The 19,853-nt window shown below is 35.8% G+C and overlaps 1 protein-coding gene across 15 annotated transcripts in view; it reads left to right on the forward strand.

Moving 5' to 3' along the window:
* lrrfip1a (leucine rich repeat (in FLII) interacting protein 1a) overlaps positions 1–19,545 on the forward strand; it is a 54,461-nt gene extending 34,916 nt beyond the window's left edge. For 4 of the 15 annotated variants that reach the window (XM_056465277.1, XM_056465280.1, XM_056465282.1 and 1 more), the window contains 11 exons: positions 1,703–1,781; positions 2,169–2,291; positions 3,940–3,975; positions 4,059–4,184; positions 5,058–5,129; positions 6,426–6,596; positions 9,950–10,042; positions 10,178–10,270; positions 10,502–10,594; positions 10,885–11,008; positions 11,571–15,302. In XM_056465277.1, the coding sequence (XP_056321252.1) occupies positions 1,703–1,781; positions 2,169–2,291; positions 3,940–3,975; positions 4,059–4,184; positions 5,058–5,129; positions 6,426–6,596; positions 9,950–10,042; positions 10,178–10,270; positions 10,502–10,594; positions 10,885–11,008; positions 11,571–14,293 (3,733 nt within the window). In that variant the 3' untranslated portion in view covers positions 14,294–15,302. Of the gene's footprint in view, positions 1–1,702; positions 1,782–2,168; positions 2,292–3,939; positions 3,976–4,058; positions 4,185–5,057; positions 5,130–6,425; positions 6,597–9,949; positions 10,043–10,177; positions 10,271–10,501; positions 10,595–10,884; positions 11,009–11,570; positions 15,303–15,641; positions 15,692–15,763; positions 15,885–18,045; positions 18,126–18,213; positions 18,319–18,407 lie in introns of those variants that run through there. The other 11 variants (XM_056465286.1, XM_056465288.1, XM_056465289.1 and 8 more) reach the window with 8 other exon arrangements.
* The last annotated feature ends 308 nt before the right edge of the window (positions 19,546–19,853 follow it).

A 19,853-nucleotide genomic window follows, 5' to 3' on the forward strand; every position in this document is an offset into this window, starting at 1 on the left:
CGTGAACCTGGATGACGTCACACGCAAAATCACTGGGCTGAAAGATTTTGAGTTAATGAAACTTTAAAGAGACATTTTGTATAAATTAAACACAGCAAAATCGTTCACCTTACTTGAAAGATTTAATTTTTACAAACTCAAAAATAAGAAAAAGTTCTACATACTCATCTAGGTTAATTAAGATTAACGAATTTTAATGATTTAAGTTAATACAACTCAGTTCAATTAATTAGTTACAGCATTAGGGTTTACAGTGTAGGGCTTGAGTGTCCACATATGTGGACAGCACATTTTAGCTCTTAAGTGGCTTTTTAAAATACTTTGAATGTTTTATATTTTGTTACAGACATACAGTGTAATCCTGCAACTCTTTCACAGCATATGAAATGTCCCAAACACTATTTTTAACTGTCCAAAATGGAAAATTTTTAGATAGTCAAAGCAAGTTTAAAAAAAATTCAGTGTTAAATATGCATAAATAAAAATTCAGGAAAAAGTGTTTTATGTAAATTCAGACCACGAGTCCACATATATGGACATAATTTTTCTCTAGAACTACATCATATCAAAAGATGATACTTAGATTTTTATTCTAATTAGGTTCTAATAAGCCCAAAGAGCAAAGAGAAATAAAAAATGCATGTAAAAAACACCTTGGGCCTCGAGGGTATATGATAACCTTGGATAAAAATATCACGGTTTCACAGTATTGTGATTACTGCTCTAAAATCTGTTATTTTTAATTGTTCTGGTAAAAAAACAGCTTATTCCCCATTGAACACAATATATTTTACTTTGAAAAACATTTTAAATATTTTGTGACAGTAAACATGTCAGGCTAAAGAATTCAAATGAATCATTGACTTCTGCTGTCTTTATTAGTTTCATAAACTAAAATTTATTTACAATTTAAAATGGCATTTCTGGAGATCTTTTCTGCTGGAAATACTGTTGTCCTAAAAAGTAAAAAAAAAAAAAAAAAAAACGTAAATAAAATATCTTACACATACCTTAGGATCGGTATAACAGAAAATTGGCTTTTTCAAACCGCGGTACACCTTGAAAACGATTATTATCCCATGCCTAGATAGTCCCTAAATGGTTCTGTACAAAACATTCCCAAAAGTAATTAATGTCAGCTACTCATCTGACTTCTAGACCAGAGTAACTTTGCTTGTGAGTGGGCTTCATTAGATTTGTACTAGTGGTAGTATTGATTGATTGATTGATTGATTGATTGATTAACAAATGGTTGCAGATGTGATTTGACTGCATCAGACCTCCATTTATTTTCATAAAACAGAAAGGTTTCAGAAATGTTACGTGAAAACTATATACAGCAACCTTCTCAAATGACTATTCTTTCCACTTTGCCACAGAATAATTTTTTTAACATAAATATTGTCAGTGCCTGGTTGCAGTTCTACTAGGGAAAATCATGCAGACATTGATGATTGGTGAATTATCAAATTGGAGATCCGTTGACCATGTTTTTTTTATAGTCATGGTGCATGGGTTCAACTTAAGTTAAACTTACTCAAATAAGCTTTTCTGAAACCTAAAAGCCAGAGTTTCCCATCTCAAGGTAAATCAACTCAGGGTTAGTTGAATCTCCTTATGGATGAGGTCTCTGCTGCTCCCTTCTCCTCTCTCTTTAATTCTTTATGTTCTGATGGTGTGTGTGTGTGTGTATGTTCCTGTAGTCGTCTGAATACAGTGGATTACTGGGCTCCAGCTCTAGGACTTCATCCAGGGCAAACTCTGCGTGTGGAAGCCCAGTGGTGAGCACCTCCATCTCGATTACCCAAAGGATCATGGACCAACACAATCAGTTACTTTCTCACAGTGAACTATTCAGTTACAGCTGCATGTATCCACTTCATGGGGCTTTTAGTTTTAACGCCCATAATTCTGGTGCACTTTCACTGATTGTAGATGTTACAATTGAGTCATGAATCTGCATTTTATCCTCCGTGTTCATGGGTAAACATTTAGCATTATTGATATATGAAAGGACATTTAAGGTGATGTGCTTGTGTGTGTTTGTGTGCATTCCTTCGTTGGGTGCAAGCAAAAAGCCAACTGTTAAACTTGGACAGTTGAGACTTCTTAAATAGCTGAAATTCCTCTATCATTGATGTTAACTGTCGCCATCTGGTGGGTTTCAGGAGGACTGCAGCAGTTCAGTGGCTAGTTTTAAGCGCAGCACAGCCAGTATCAGTGGCCTCTCTAGAGATCTTGACAACATCGTCATCCCTGACTTGCCAAATGTTAATGGGAGGATGTCCTTGGTATGAAAGTCAAATCTTGGGCTTCATGTTATCCGTTGTGGTTGATGCCCTGGTTTAAAATGTAGCATGCTGGATTGATTTGAAGCCTGCATGTGATGCAGTCGGTGGTCTTTTCAGATAATTGGTTTTATGTGAAGACAACTAGCACGAAAGTGCCCTTGCTTGATGTAGATTTCCAATTGTTTATATTAAAGTTTTTATCACAACTTGCGAATTCACCACCTTGGAATTATAAGGTTTATTCTTCATTTTGAGCATCCCCTAACTAATCTGGTTTTCCAGAAAAGTTTAATAGAAAAACAAACCTTTTTAAAATAAAAACAGGTTCTTAAGGTTGAAAGGTTGCAAAACATTAATGAAAGCAGTATTTTTCAAAAAACACAAACAGTTATTTAAAACAGTTATATTTGTCACATTTTTTAATCAAGTCATGTATTTGCTTTAAATGCCTGTTGTAGCATTGGGTCAGCCTGTGGATGAAAATTTATTGTTATTACGTATACAGTTGAAGTCAGAATTATTAGCCCCCTTTTAATTTTTTTGATTTTTAAATTTTTTGCTTTTTAAAGTATTTCCCAAATTATGTTTAACAGAGCAAGGAAATCACAGTATGTCTGATAATATTTTTTCTTCTGGAAAAACTCTTATTTGTATTATTTTGGCAAGAATAAAAGCAGTATTTAATTTTTTAAACGCCATTTTAGAGACAAAATTATTAGCCCTTTTAAGCTTTTTTTTTTCGACTGTAACTTGCCTAATTACCCTAACCTGCATAGTTAACTTAATTAACCTAGTTAAGCGTTTAAATGTCATTTTAAGCTTTATAGAAGTGTCTTGAAAATATCTAGTCAAATATTATTTATTGTCATCATGGCAAAGATAAAATAAAGCTGTTATTAGAAAAAAGTTATTAAAACTATTATGTTTAGAAATGTGTTGAAAAAATCTGCTCTGCGTTAAACAGAAATTTGGGAAAAAAATAAACAGGGGGGCGAATAATTTAGGGAGGCTAATAATTCTGACTTCAACTGTATAAACATGTTTTTTGAAAATGGATTTCAGGCCGTGCACATAAGCCAAAATGTTTACATTTAAAATATTTAAATTATGCAACAATTATGTTCACCAACTTTTTATTGTTCCAATTTTGTTTCACTTTTCATAAAATGCTCTATATCAACTCAATAACAAACTTTTTTTTGCATTCTCCATATAGATGTGTGCATAAGTGCTGCATCTTTTGGTTCAAATTCTCATGAAAACACATTATCTGCATTTGTTCTGCCCATTACTATTATATTCTCAATGACCCAGTTGCATGAATTAATGTGAGTGTATGTGAATAACTTTATTTTAACCAACATATCAGAACTTTATAATTCCAAGGTCACGGATTATGAAAGAATTGCTTGCTGGTTGCGTTTTGATCAGTGTTGTTAACCATATTTTTTTGTGTGTTCTGAATGTCAACTTAACATTTTTATTTTTTCATGTAATAAATAAATGATTTTACTAACTGCTTGTGTTGACAGCATATCTTCACTGGACAGCACAAATAACATTTAGTGAATACAGGATTTTACAACTCCGCTGGATTCCTTTAAAGATACAAAACCTGCACTGACTTTCTCATCTTATTTATTTACAGGCTGATGACAGGTTAGAGCGTGACTACTTGGAAAAGGTTTGTGATTTTTCTTTCTGTCATGTAAATATTTCACAGTTTTAGCATGTTTTCATGTAAGGGCTTATGACTTGTATTTTTAGGGCTCCTCGCGAGCATCAACTATATCCGGCGCCACTCTCACCTCTCTGGGTGGGACATCCTCACGGAGAGGGAGTGGAGATACATCCATCTCTGCCGACACAGAAGCCTCCATACGGGAAATCAAGGTATGTTTTGATCTGTTTCTGCTGCCAGTGAAAATATTGCCAGGAAGTTTATATAATCACATGGTATCATTCCATGATTGTCCCATATGTTTCACTGTTTACTCTGGACAGACACCAGATTTGAAGGAGATTTGTATTTAGACATTCTATAGACTACAAGTTCTATAGACTGCATGTCAACTAGGTTTAACTGCCATTTAAAAAGGTGATGCAAGCTACTGGAAGTTTGACACAGATTAAGAAAATCACTGATTCGAAATGAACATTTTGAATGAATCAGTTAAGCAGTTCATATTATTCATAACTGAATTTGATGCGATGAGAAATATTTAGCTGGTTTGCATTTTTGCATACACGCATTCAAATGTTAAAATACAAGTGAAATATAATTGTTTTCTGTTCTGTGATTTTCCTTTGTCTCAAATCTATTTAAAATGTCAATTTGGCAACCTTCAGAATACATTACGCATGCATATAATTGTTCATAAATGTTCAATTATGCAGCTATATGCCCAAATAATGCAACTTTCATCAGATAGCATTTTTTTATAACTGTAAAGAATCATGTACTTGTATACCGTATCATCTATTATAATAAGAATTAATGGCAAATTTACTTCTTCAAAACAATTTTGTTGCTCAGTCCTATTGAGATGTGTCTCATCTCTAATCAAACATGCTTGGACAAGCTACTCAAAATGTGTATTGTTTACAAGAGCAGGACTGAGCACCTTCTATTTTCTGCTTCATTGTTATTTTCTCCAGCTTGCAGTCTTTCATCTGAAAATGGCATTCTTTACTCTTCCATTACTCTTTCTCTGCTGCAGTCTCTGTGCTTCCTCCTCATCCTCACTCTTCATGCTTTTCATTCAGGAGATCCATGAGCTTAAGGATCAGATTCATGATGTGGAGGCAAAGCACATGCAGAACCTTAAAGAGCTAAAGGTACACATCTGGTAGAAGCAGCGGCAGTCAAAAGCCAAGCTAGAACCTGAACAACACCACATTTAAACAGCAAATGTCTGAATGGAACATGATGAGATTATATTATAGCAGGCTCTGGCTCTTATCTGACTCTTGTCTTGCATGTTCATATTCTTATATTCCGATTTCTCTGCCTTGCTTCAATCTTTGACTTATTCTCCAAAACACACTGTTGTTTCTTTGTTTTTTTTTAACAAGTGATTTTATTAGTTTTATATTTTTCAATAATTACCAAACAACACAACAATAATAAAAAATACAAGGAATAAGCATTATAATACAAAGAAAATAATGGTAATAATAATTAAAATAAAGAAAAAATAATAATAATATTTCAATGAAAATACAAAGAGTCAATAGGGGTAGTGAGCATCTTAAGCATTACGCTACTGCTCAGAGTCCGCATTATATTGGTCCAGGTGATCAAGAAATGGTTGCCATATATTGTAAAACTAAGCAAGATTATCAATAACTCCACAACAGACTCTTTCCTTGTGCAATTTTGAGTGAGGTAAGTTTACCATGTCTTAAATTGAGGAACAGAATCTGATTTGCACAGTTTTAGAATGACACTCTTGACAATAATCATTCCATAAATTATGGTGCTTTGTATGGACACATTATGATCCAGCAGAGAACTAGAGTTCCCTAATATAGAAATTTCTGGGTCTGGTGTAAAGGTAAAACCATGCATATCGGGAAAACCATTTAAATATATCACACCAGAAATCATAAAGTTTTGGACATGTCCAAAAGAGATGGGTCAGGGAGCCTTCAGCAGACTTACACCGGTCACATGTAGGGGAAATGGTAGGAAATATTCTGTGTAATTTGGATTTTGATTAGTGATGTCTATGCATTACTTTAAATTGAATTAACTGATGCCTGGAATTAATAGAACAAGATCGAATTCTACTGAGGCTTTCCTCCTATGTATCAGTCTCAATCTGTATACCCAGTTCCTCTTCCCAAGCATTCTTCAAATGAATTGTAGAGTAGCTTAGTTCTTGAGAAAACGCATACAAAATCTGAAATCCAAATGTTTGGAATCAGGTGAGCCCAATAGTAGCCTGTAAACCTTTCTTTCATCTGGCAGCGATTCAAATTTGGGTGTTACGTGACTTGCATAATTTCAGTTACACATTGTTAACCAATTCATTGCAAGGTAGTTGAAAATAGTTTGTGGTTAATATAGTGAATATTGTAATTTGTGCCTGTGGTATGGATGATTTTAATGTGGTGTTCAACTTTCTGAAGGATTCCCTATTGGAGGTGGAGGAGAAGTACCGTAAGGCCATGGTGTCCAATGCACAGCTGGACAATGAGAAGACCAACATGATGTATGAAGTGGACACTTTAAAAGACTCTTTAATGGAACTGGAGGAGATGCTCTTTGAAACACGCCGTGAGCTTGAGGAAAAGATTAAGGTCTGTACAGACAGTGTTAGCTATAGTAAGTCGGTTTGTTGTAATGTATTGGTGAATAAGAAATTAATAGCTACACTACCGTTTGGGGTTTGGGGTCAGTAGGATTTTTAAATGTTTTAAAATCAGCATATTCTGCTCACTTATGCATTTATTTCAACAAAAATACAGTACAAATTGTGAAATGTTATTGCACTATAAAATAACTGTTCAACAATAATCATTTATTCCAGTGATTTTAAAGATGAATTCACTGCTTCATTACTCCAGTCTTCAGTCACATGATCCTTCAGAAATCACTCTAATATAAATAACTAGATATTAAAGTTTGAGGACAAACTTTATGGTGGCTTGAAAAGCCGAGTCTGAATTAGCATGTTACTAGCATGAATTAGCAAGTAACTAGCATGATTCTAACATAAATTAGCATGTAACTAGCATTATTCTAGCATGAATTAGCATGATACTAGCATGTTTCTAGCATGAATTAGCATGATTCTAGCATGAATTAGCATGTTACTAGCATGTTTCTAGCATGAATTAGCATGTTACTAGCATGATTCTAGCATGAATTAGCATGTTACTAGCATGTTTCTAGCATGAATTAGCATGTTACTAGCATGTTATTAGCATGATTCTAGCATGAATTAGCATGTTTCTAGCATGAATTAGCATGTTATTAGCATGATTCTAGCATGAATTAGCATGTTACTAGCATGATTCTAGCATGAATTAGCATGTTACTAGCATGAATTAGCATGTTTCTAGCATGAATTAGCATGTTATTAGCATGATTCTAGCATGAATTAGCATGTTACTAGCATGATTCTAGCATGAATTAGCATGTTACTAGCATGATTCTAGCATGAATTGGCATGTTACTAGCATGTTTCTAGCACGAATTAGCATGTTACTAGCATGTTTCTAGCATGATTTAGCATGTTATTAGCATGATTCTAGCATGTTACTAGCATGTTTCTAGCATGAATTAGCATGTTATTAGCATGATTCTAGCATGAATTAGCATGTTACTAGCATGTTTCTAGCATGAATTAGCATGTTACTAGCATGATTCTAGCATGAATTAGCATGTTTCTAGCATGAATTAGCATGTTACTAGCATGATTCTAGCATGAATTAGCATGTTATTAGCATGATTCTAGCATGAATTAGCATGTTACTAGCATGATTCTAGAATGAATTAGCATGTTACTAGCATGATTCTAGCATGAATTAGCATGTTACTAGCATGATTCTAGCATGGATTAGCATGTAACTAGCATGATTCTAGCATGAATTAGCATGTTACTAGCATGTTTCTAGCATGAATTAGCATGTTATTAGCATGATTCTAGCATGAATTAGCATGTTACTAGCATGATTCTAGCATGAATTAGCATGTTTCTAGCATGAATTAGCATGTTATTAGCATGATTCTAGCATGAATTAGCATGTTACTAGCATGATTCTAGCATGAATTAGCATGTTACTAGCATGTTTCTAGCATGAATTAGCATGTTACTAGCATGTTTCTAGCATGAATTAGCATGTTACTAGCATGATTCTAGCATGAATTAGCATGTTACTAGCATGATTCTAGCATGAATTAACATTTTACTAGCATGATTCTAGCATGAATTAGCATGTTACTAGCATGATTCTAGCATGGATTAGCATGTTACTAGCATGTTTCTAGCATGAATTAGCATGTTACTAGCATGTTTCTAGCATGAATTAGCATGTTACTAGCATGATTCTAGCATGAATTAGCATGTTACTAGCATGTTTCTAGCATGAATTAGCATGTTACTAGCATGATTCTAGCATGAATTAGCATGTTACTAGCATGATTCTAGCATGAATTAGCATGTTATTAGCATGATTCTAGCATGAATTAGCATGTTACTAGCATGATTCTAGCATGTTACTAGCATGTTTCTAGCATGAATTAGCATGTTATTAGCATGTTTCTAGCATGAATTAGCATGTTTCTAGCATGAATTAGCATGTAACTAGCATGATTCTAGCATTAATTAGCATGTAACTAGCATGTTACTAGCATGATTCTAGCATGAGTCAGCTTGTTTCTAGCATGAATTAGCATGTTGTTAGCATGATTCTAGCATGAATTAGCATGTTACTAGCATGACTAGCATGTCACTATCGTGTTGCTAGCACCTTTCTAGCAAGATTAGCATGTCAGTAGGATGTTAAAACTGTTAGCGTGTGTTAGAATAGCTAGTCACAGTCTCTGGGACAGTTGCTAGGGTGCTGAAATTGGTTGCTAGGGAGTGGCTAGTAAGTTTAAAGGTAATCAGTGATTGGCTGCTGGCTAGACTGAGTTGAATGAGGCCAGACTCTAGTCTGTAGGACAGTCTGATGCAGAGTTATGAGCTCACAAAGGTTGATCCAATGTTAAGTAAATGGGAGTGTTTTACAATGGAAGTCTATGGGACAGTTGCTAGGGTGCTGTAAGTGGTTGCTAGGGAGTGGCTAGTAAGTTAAAAAGTCATCAGTTATTGGCTGCTGGCTAGACTGAGTTAAATGAGTCCAGTTAGATGTCTGTAGGACAGTCCGATGCAGAGTTATAAGCTCACAAAGTTTGACCCAATGTTAAGTCAATGGGACTTTTGGGTTTTTTCTGGGTCGTTTTTCGGAAAACCCAAGGTCGGATCAGTTAGAAAAGATATAGCAACCCGAGTCAGACCAGTTTGAAGGTTTGACGAAAGTTTGAAGTATGTAGCTTGAAAGGCCTAGGAGGAGATACACTTAGAAATTAGTCTCAGAAGAATAAGAAGAAGAAGAAGAAGAAGAAGAAGAAGAAGAAGAATAATAAGTTTAAGATAGATAACAGTATGCTGGCTTTTCAAGCCACCATAATAATAATGATGATGATTGTATAATAACAACAATAATAATAATAATTATTATTAATATAATAGTGATAAAAGCAATAATGGCTGGAGTAATAATTTCATTTAAAACTACATACAATAAGAAAGCAGTTATTTAAAATGTCAGTAATTATTTAACAATTTTTTTTACATTTAATAAATGCCGCCTTGATGAACAGAATCATTTTTTTAATAAAAAAAACATTTGACTGGTAGTGTATATAAATGTTATTTTAACTTTTTTATTGTTATTGATCATATTTAAAAATAATTTGTATATTTTCCTTTTTATTAGTTGATTTCAATCAAACTTCCCACCATTTACTTTGTTAGCAAACATTACTTGTCTTGTGATGAACAATTAATCAATGTGAACTGTTCATGCAAACTTTAATTTTGCACTTTCTTCAAGTCTTAAATTTTACTTAAATTTTAATATAAAGTTGTGTTTATCTTTTTTAGGACCTTGAACGAGAGAAGCATGCTCATAGTGTTCTGCAGTTTCAGTTCGGTGAATTGAAGGAGACGCTGAAACAGAGTGAAGAACTGCTCACTGTGAGTACTGTTGCATTTATGTCTCTTATCTTTTTAAACTTTTGTCTCTTTCAAATGCTTGGCTTTTCCTCATCTGCCTTAACAATGTTTCTACTTCATCTTTGGTGTTTTTCCATGCATAATATTTTTCTCTAGGATATCCGTCAATTACGGCTCAAGCAAGATGGCTTTGTTAGGGAGATTTCTGACCTCCAGGAAACTATTGAGTGGAAGAATAAAAAAATTGGGGTATGATCCCTCAGTACCCAACTCCTAAAAAAATAGTCTACACACACACCTTAAGTGAATTATAACTTCACCTTCCAACATAAACCTGTAGTTGTAGATCAGCTGTTTTCTGCTATTCCTCTCTGTTCTTTGTCAAACTGTTCTCATCATCTGCAGACCTGATTTTTTTCATTGCTTTCACCTTCTTTTTCATCACCTGCCTCTTGGCCAAATCTTTCTGCTGCCGTTCAGGCATTAGAGCGGCAGAAGGAGTTCTCTGATGCCATTCGAAATGAGCGAGATGAGCTCAGAGATGAGGTTGTTCAGCTCAAAGATGTTTTGAAGGTATTGATATGTGTGTGTGAAAACTGGAATTGTTTTCTCAATAACTTGATTTAGATATTTTAGTAGATCGAGTCTCTTGTCTTGATACTATTCAGCTAATCTAAAAATGGTAATCTTAAGCCTATTAAGATTCAGAATAAAAATATAAATCTAAATGAATGAAGACTGATTCATTAACACTCTGCCTTAGTCTGAATGACCAGAATCTCATTGGTGCATCAACAAAAGGCCCAGTGTGTCTACATTTAACTTTAATCAAGCATATGATTAATAATTTTTTTTCTGTCCAGAAACATGGCATTGTCCTTGGACCTGATTTAGCCACCAATGGAGAAACAGGGGATGAAGTTGGGAATGCTGATCCAAATTCTCAAACAGCATCAGCTGAAATTCGAGAGGGAAGTAGTGTACTAGGTAAGCCACTTTTCTTAATTTCATCCATTGCATGCTAACATTCCTTTATCTTTGCAACTTTGTATTTACACCGTGGAGCTTGAGGCAAGTCTAACAAAATCATTTCTATGTGCCTGCTACAATTGCACTGCCATATTAACATCTCCCACTTTTTGCCGTTTCCCTGTTTCACTTTACATACAGTATTTGGCTGTTTGACAGAATATAATGAAAGTAAATGCTACAGTAGATCATGTCTTTTGAGCCATTTTGTCCAGTGCTGTGCTGAACAAATTATTTTTTTAATGCGGCAAATTTTTCATCAGACTTCAAAATTAAAAGTAGGAATAAATAATTTTTTTATTTTTCATTTTTTGACTTTCTAAACTGTGGGGTTTTCTGCTTTGGGTCATGCTTTAGTGCATTTGATTTGGACCGGTTTAAGAACTTTGCCTTTGAGTCTTCATTTTCTCTCCACCTTTCTTTTTTTTACTTCTCGCTCTAAACATTTGCAAGATACTCATTGCCTTCTACAGACACATTTCTTTTGGCTTTAACTACTGACACCTCAATCATCTCCCAGGCATCCATCAGTTGAAGCATAAAGACCAGGAACCAAAATATTTGGATGAGGAGGTGCAAGGAAATCAGCAGTCTTCACATGCCCCGTTCAGTTCTACTAACACACCGTTAGAGGTAAATGACAATAGTGTCCTTGGGGACCCTGTCATTCCAGGTGTAGAGCAGCATAAAAATAGACCTGAAGAACCTTTAAGTTCTGTTGGTGATGAAGAACTCACCACTACAGCACCCAAGGAGGAGGTCAAATCTGAGGAACATGAACTAGAAGATTCACGCGATAATGCTGTGGAATTGGAGCACAAAGTTCAAACGTATGAACATTTGGAGACCGAGCAACAAGATGGCAAATGCGTCACCTCAAGTCAGGAAATCAAAGAGGAAGCTCCTTTAGATTCTGTCTCTAACACAATGCATGATGAAACTGATAAACCTGGTGAGGCACTACTTGATGAAAAATGCAAAGAGGAGCCTGTGGAGTCACCTCAAATGGAGGAACCTCCTAAAACCCAAGTTACCAGTGCTTCAAATAAAAAGAAGAAAAAGAAGAAGAAGAACAAGCAAAAGCAAAAACAAAGTGACAAGCAGGAGAGTGGCACAGCAATGGAGGTTTTGAATGAGGATAATTCAAACCAAAAAGTAGAAAGTGTTCTGGAAGGAACCAATGAGGAACCTTTAGAGAATGCTGTTTCTGAAACAACAATGAATGTAGATCTTCCAGCCAGCTCATGCAGTGATATAACAACCAAAGAACAGGACTGTATTGAAGTAGCAACCACAAATACTAATGTGGATGGTGTTCAAGACAGCATTCAGTTAGTTACAGATGAAGTTGATTCAGCAGAAATTTCTAAAACCATCTCAAATTTTGATTGCTCTGAATCTAGCAATGTTATCCTTTCAGAAGGTCCATCCAACAATATTATCTCCAATACCACAGATGATCCATCAAACAATATTATCTGCAACACTGCAGATGATGTGTCAAACAATACTATCTCTGATACTGAAGATGATCTGTCAAACAATATTGTCTCTGATACTGCAGATGATCTGTCAAACAATATTGTCTCTGATACTGCAGATGATCTGTCAAACAATATTGTCTCTGATACTGCAGATGATCTGTCAAACAATATTGTCTCTGATACTGCAGATGATCTGTCAAACAATATTATCTCTGATACTGCAGATGATCTGTCAAACAATATTGTCTCTGATACTGTAGATGATCTGTCAAATGATATTATCACCAACACTGCAGATGATCTGTCAAATGATAGTATCACCAACACTGCAGATGATCTGTCAAATGATATTATCACCAACACTGCAGATGATCTGTCAAATGATAGTATCACCAACACTGCAGATGATCCATCCAACAAAATTATCTCTGACCCTGCAACCATTATTGAGGAGCGTGCTGAGGATTCAGCAAATTCTTCCCTAGAACCTGCAATCACCTGCAGTGAGCTTAAGTCTTCAGAAATGTCGGCTTCATCCCACGAACCTTCATTTGAGCCCATCACCTCTGAGAACAACGAGACCATGTTGGTGGATGCCAAAGAAGAGAAAGTTGATCTGGAATGTCAAGAAGAGCCAAGTCCCCAAAATGTTGGTGTTGATGAGATCTGTGACCCTGAAGATCAAGAGGCCTTTGCTCAATCCGATTTCCATGTGATGGAGACTATAGAAAACAAAGCTGAACTAATGATGCAAGAACAAACCATTGATCTGCCAATGGACAGTCAACTTCAAGACAGCGTTGAGTCAGAAGTGGGCAAGGAAAAGGAACAAGGTGAACTAGACAAAGAAAACCTTGAAGCACCTAAAGAAGAAGTGTTTGCCAGAAGCAAAGTTGATAATAGTCCTTTCATTGAAACCCAAGTTCAGGTTGTACAAGAGGATAATCCGTCTGCCAATGAAGCAAATCAGGAATCAGCTGAACCTTCTGACCAAAATTCCATGGTAGAAAAAGTCGAGGAAGAAATGTCAATCCAAGGTCAGGTTACACCTGATGGGCAACTGCCTAAAGATGACAATGACCTTTTGATAGAGTTAGATGTGGTTGGTCTAGTGCACAAGCAAGAAGATGCGGATGAGGAAGACGAAGGAGAATCATTTGATTTTGATGAAACAGATCTTGAAGCATCATCAGATGGCCCTCTGAAAAAATCTCTAGATCAACCAAAGGAGGAAGTTACTCTTTTAAAAGAAAATGTCCAAGAAGCCAGCCAAGAAAACCAAAGCAATGTCATTGATGAGGATCTTACCCAGGAAGATGAACATCTACAACTTGCAGAACAGGAATCAAAGCCAGATGAGCAGAAAGATGATGTACATGACACAGAAAACCTACAACCAAGAGATGTTGAAGGATGTTTAACAGAGCAAAGCCTGATCAATCATGACGTCAGTCCTGTCAGTGAGCAGCACGATACACCTGGAAATAAAGAAGACACTCTTGAGGAGCATCAGAAGGCATCAGTAGATGTGCCAGTCAATGAAAGAGTTAATCTGATCTCTGAGAAGGAGAAAAGAGAAGTAGGCCAGGAGATCAGTACTTCCATTCCCCTCGAAAAACAGGCATCAATGATTTCAGGGGATCCAAAATTAGAGAAGGAAATCACTCGGAACAACAAGGAAGATGAAAGCAGAGAATCTAGAAAAAGCGCAAAAGGGAAAGGGAAAAGCAAGGGGAAAGAAGATTGTAAAATGTCATAATACAGAACTGGATAATTGAGAGTCTTTTCTCAGCATCTTCCATTCTACGCATTGCACTTGTTATAGGCCTTAATGAAATGTATTTGGGACCATTACTTTTGAAAACCAAAGTTATTTTACAGTCAAATCCAATTAGCAGTCATTATTGCCGTTTCATCAAACACATTTTATATATGTTTTACATCTAATAAAAAACATTGAATACACTCAAACTCAACCCTCTAAATAAATCACATTAAATGTAAGCAGTAATGGCTGTAAAGTGTCATATTTATTTTGAAATTTTACAAAATAAGGAATAAACATTTTCTCATAATAATGTGATTTTTTTTTTTTTTTTTTTTTTTTTTTTTCTATTTGGTAAATTCCGACCTCTATGTTTATGCTGCAGTGATGTTTAACACTTCCTAATTGCAATGTTTCCTTCTGCAAAAGGATCTTTTGAATGTTGTTTTAAAGGGTGGAATGTTGTTCATAATGGCGTAAATAAAAATGTTATTGTGTGCCAACCTTATAAGAACTTGACTGGAGCTTTGTGATTACACATTGTTTTTCCAGTTTATTTGTTAGGTGAAATGTTTGAAATCAAATATGATATTTTGTTTTGTTTTGTGACCTGCAGTAGTGCATGCTTAATTATCCATGGGGGGAAAATGTTTACATATGCTGTAACAATTAATAATTTGATTAATCTTGTTTAGAAAAATAGTTAGTCATAATTGAAAAATAGCTAGCTGAATCAGTTTTTATTATATAAATATGCTACTTATAAATATGCTAAATATGCAGTCACATATATAAACAATATTACTATTTTTCTTTAAAGTCATATCTTAAAGTAAGCTGAAAGTGACTGAAAAACAGTGAATGTACAAACTGTGTAAACAGAGATTTGATTGCATGAGGCTAAAGCCTCTCAGGTTGCTGAAGTGTTTGCATGTTGTCCATACTCATCCTTCACATCCCAGCATAGGATAGCTTCACTCTTGCATGCCCTGACTCCTCCCACTCCATGCATTTGGCTCCTCCCACTCCTGGTATGTGAAAGTTTTTCCTGTCTAACCTTAGAAGTTTTTTTTTTTTGTAACCACAATTTAATGTTTTATTATTGCAGAACACAATTACATAAATGTTATTAAAGTTGTAGCACAACACAAATGTAAGTATAAATATACACAAAAGTGATTACATTTTTGTGGCCATATGAATTGTTTTTTTTAAAACCTGCAAGAAAATAAAAGAGTTTTCTCTTATACTGTGCTATTGTACATTATGCTATACTATATGATACTGTACTATACTATACCACTTGATCATTTTGAATGTTTGAACTTTTTTTTTTTTCCAGAAATTCGCTTGCGAAAACTGGTTGACGAAAGAGAGAACTTGATAGAGCAGGTGTGTTTCTGAGAGTTACTTGGTTTACACTGACTCATACCTGTGCACTCACTAGAATGTTGTTTATTTCAGGTGAAGAGATTAAAAGGTCAACTAGAGCAGAAGAAACCAAAGAATGGCACAGAGGACTCATCCAGCCCAGATGGAGATGTGCTGGAGAATGGTGCTGACTCCAACATCATGGATCTACAGAGTAAGGAACTGCCTGCTACTTTTCCCTGTGCATAAGTTTGGGAAAAGTTCTTTGTTTCTTCATGATGTCATGTTGGCATTCTGTTGACCAAAAGTAAATTTTTTGCGAATCCAGTAATTGGCCAAAATGTCTAATATGCTGTTGGTACTCCAGTGTGATATCTTCAAGGTCAATTAATATTTGCCACCAAGATATTAGTGACAGGTTTTGTGAGTTGCAGGATAAAGTTGTCGTTGGTCGATCGTGTGTCATAATGCACGTGATGTAAAAGAAAACTCATTTGACAACACCACCTTCTTCCACTGCTCCAAAGTAAACTGACATGCCCAACACCAACATGCTCATTTTAGCTGCGTTCTATGGTTGTTTGCCTCGATCAGATGCCTTTGGTGCATTGAAATGATTAGCGTTTGGTGCCTAACAACTTGTTGCATTTTTGTCCCTGCTCAGACCGCTGTTGGACAATTCTCACTTTTGCTAACTGGGAGCTACACACAAACCTTGCTGCTTAACAGACACTCTGACCCAGATTTCTTGCTAAAACAATTTGCCATTTGTCAAAGTCTCTTGAACATTCTTGCCCATTCCTGCTGCATCCATCACGTTGCTTACATATTGTTTGTTTACCATCTGCTATACCATGATATGGCATAGGTAGGAGATTATCAAGAATTTTACATTTAGCGGACATATTTTAGTTAATCAGTCAGATAATTCCCATTAAAGTTTTAGGGTACGTCTCAATCAGCTCCCTCGTTCAGTAAGGGAGTCAGCCATTTTAAGGGCTGTCTCAATCACAAAATTCTTGCAGTGCACCGAAACGCACACACCCTGATTAAGTTCCTCAATGTACTGTGAAAATCAGGGAGCACTGATGCTCACTAAACTCCTAAAGGAATTTCTGAAGCACAAAATATATATCACGTGTACCAATGTATTAAACCACAAACAACGTTTTTTATTTATTTATTTTTTTTATTTATTTACTTTTTTTGGAATTAAATTATTTATATTTAACCATTTAAATGGCCAAAGTACAATAATTAATAATTAGTAATTGATACTTTTTTCCAGTACATGAAACAATGAAATTATTTATCTATAATGTACTTTAAAAGCTATATTTAAAAAAAAAAGTCAGTTTGTTGTTGTTCATAAATTCTAATTTTGCTGTTATACAACGAGAATATTCTCATGTCATGCTGAGTGTCCCAATGTTGAGTGAGTGAAGATTCAAACTGTCCTTATTAATGCCTGAATTCATAGATACAACCTACTGATTAAAGACCTAACACCCTTAATAAAGTGTTGCTAGACTTAGTAGATGTTGTACTCGCAGACAGTGGCTCAGTGGTTAGCACAGTCGCCTCACAGCAACAAGGTCGCTGGTTCGAGTCTGGCTGGGCCAGTTGGCATTTCTGTGTGGCGTTTGCATGTTTTCCCCAAGTTGGCATGGATTTCCTCCGGGTGCTCCAGTTTCTCCCACAGTCCAAAGACATGAGCTATAGGTGAATTGAATAAACTAAATTGGCTGTAGTGTATGTGTGTGAATGAGTGTATGGGTGTTTCCCAGTACTGGGTTGCAATTGGAAGGGCATCCGCTGTGTAGAACATATGCTGGATAAGTTGGTGGTTCATTCTGCTGTGGTGACCCCTGATGAACACTGGACTAAGCCTGTGGTCTCAAACTCAATTCCTACACAGTTTAGCTTCAACCAGCTCCAACTCACACCTGCTTAATAGTCTTTAGTAGTCTTGAACAGTTTGATCAGTTGGATCAGCTGTGTCTGATTAGGGTTGGAGCAAAACTGTGCAGAGTTGCTGCCCTCCAGGAATTGAGTTTGAGATCTATGGACTAAGATGAGAATGAATATATATATATATATATATATATATATATATATATATATATATATATATATATATATATATATATATATATATATATATATATATATATATATTCTTTTTCAGATTAGACAGATTATCTATTAATCTTCTTATAAGATAGAGTCATTGCTTAGAGAGGTAGTCTGTCAACAGAATGTCTAAATAGGCCCATCAAAATAAAGTGTTACCTGTTTGTTCAGCTCAAAATAATGAGAGCAATGAAGACTTGCAGCTTGGATGTTGAGAAATGTTAAACTGTTCTTCATTTCAGGGGATGCCATCAGGCAAGTCAATGACCTCAAATTTAAGCTTGTCAAGTCAGAGCAAGAAATCACAGCTCTTGAACAGAACGTGAGTTATTTTAATGTATTTTCAAAATCTTTACCCCTTTTTAAAAGGTGAAATGACATCTTACGTGATTTTAAATGAACTTCTTTAGGTCACAAGGCTGGAGGGTCAGGTGACCCGGTACAAAGCTGCATCTGAAAATGCAGAGAAGGTGGAGGATGAGCTAAAAGCTGAAAAGCGCAAACTGCAGCGAGAGGTACAATAGTCATGTATTTCTGATATAGTCAGAGTAACTGATAACATCTGACATAAACACAATTAATAGAATTTTTTTTTACATGGCAGTTACGATCTGCACTTGATAAGATCGAAGAGTTGGAGTCCAGTAACAGCCACCTCTCCAAAAGGCTGGAGAAGATAAAGACTGGCCGAGGAACAGCAACAACTCCCTAATGGTTTTAGATATGTCCCATAATCTCCAGAGTTCATCAGGAGTTTTTGTCTCTAGAGCTTCATTGGGCAGTCTCCGAAGAGCTCTCTGCTCGTCATCAATCTGCACCTTATGAGTTAAAACAATAAACACATCCATGAGATCCCCGATACATCACATCCCACAACCGTGCCATTTCCTCCTGTTTATCCACTTAGGTTGAGTTTGAGGGCCCAATCAAGACTTTCTGAATGATGCCGGAGGACTCTTTGCGTGCCTCATTTAATAGCTCAAACACTGTAGTTTCAAAAGCTAGAATGTCAGCTGTCTTATTTGAATGTTTCTGTGACTGAATTTAATCAAGTCCAACATCCAAAGCTACCTGAGAGTATTTGGAGAAAGATTTGAGGATCTGTTATGCAATGAAATCTGACTGAGGATCAGGCTCAGAGATGTCTGGGTGTTCATATTCTTTGGTGTGTTTTAGGTCTTGGAGAATTTACACAATGTGGAAATGTTTTTAGACCGTGTTGGGGGTCTGGAAACACAAACCTTTAAAGCAGGTTACAAAGAGAAAGTTATTGTCATCTAAACCATGGAAATTCTAAAAACATGTTCATTCTTGATTGTATTTACAGCTCTGTAGAGGAATGTACTGTATATGTGCAAGGGCATGACATCGCCAACTTCTGGCCTGGCAGTAATACACAATTTTAGTCATTTTCACTGATCCATATGAAAGGGGCTTGTTTTGATAGCACTGTCTGTTTTCAAAACTCCAAAATGCAAATGGAAAAGCTTTTCTGTTGTAGCACATAAATGTAATGTAAATGTACCTGGAAAGGTGTTGCTTCACTAAGACAAGACAGTGACGTATGTGTGATTGTGCGTGTGTGATGCTTTCATGTGCTCCACTCTCAAACGCTAGTTGTGTCAACTAGATCATTCTCCTTGTGGATCCAAAGCCAAAGTTTGTGGAATAATGTTGAGGTCTTACAGCTGGCTTTTGCCATCTGTGTGCTTTCTATTTATATAAATGTTTTTCCCCTCTAATTGTTTGTCTTTAGTGGTGGTCTTAACACGCTATTCTTACATCCAGGAACATAAATGAATGAGGATATATACTGATTTAGAGAATTTTATTGTTGCTGACAATCCAACCACTTTGCAGAACCATAGAAATCAGGAAGCAGTTTGAAGATCTACAAGCTGAGCGGTCGCTTTTGATATTGTTAATGTAAAATAAGCTCCAGGGGCTTGTACCATGAAGCTACATTAGCTGGCTAGCCAGGTAATGTCTAGTTTAGTTTAGTTTAGTTTAGACTAATCTTGGGTTTTCAGTAACATGAAGACAGCTCAAC

The sequence above is a fragment of the Danio aesculapii genome, chromosome 9 (genome assembly GCF_903798145.1).
Source record: "Danio aesculapii chromosome 9, fDanAes4.1, whole genome shotgun sequence".
NCBI classification, from domain to species: Eukaryota; Metazoa; Chordata; class Actinopteri; order Cypriniformes; family Danionidae; genus Danio; species Danio aesculapii.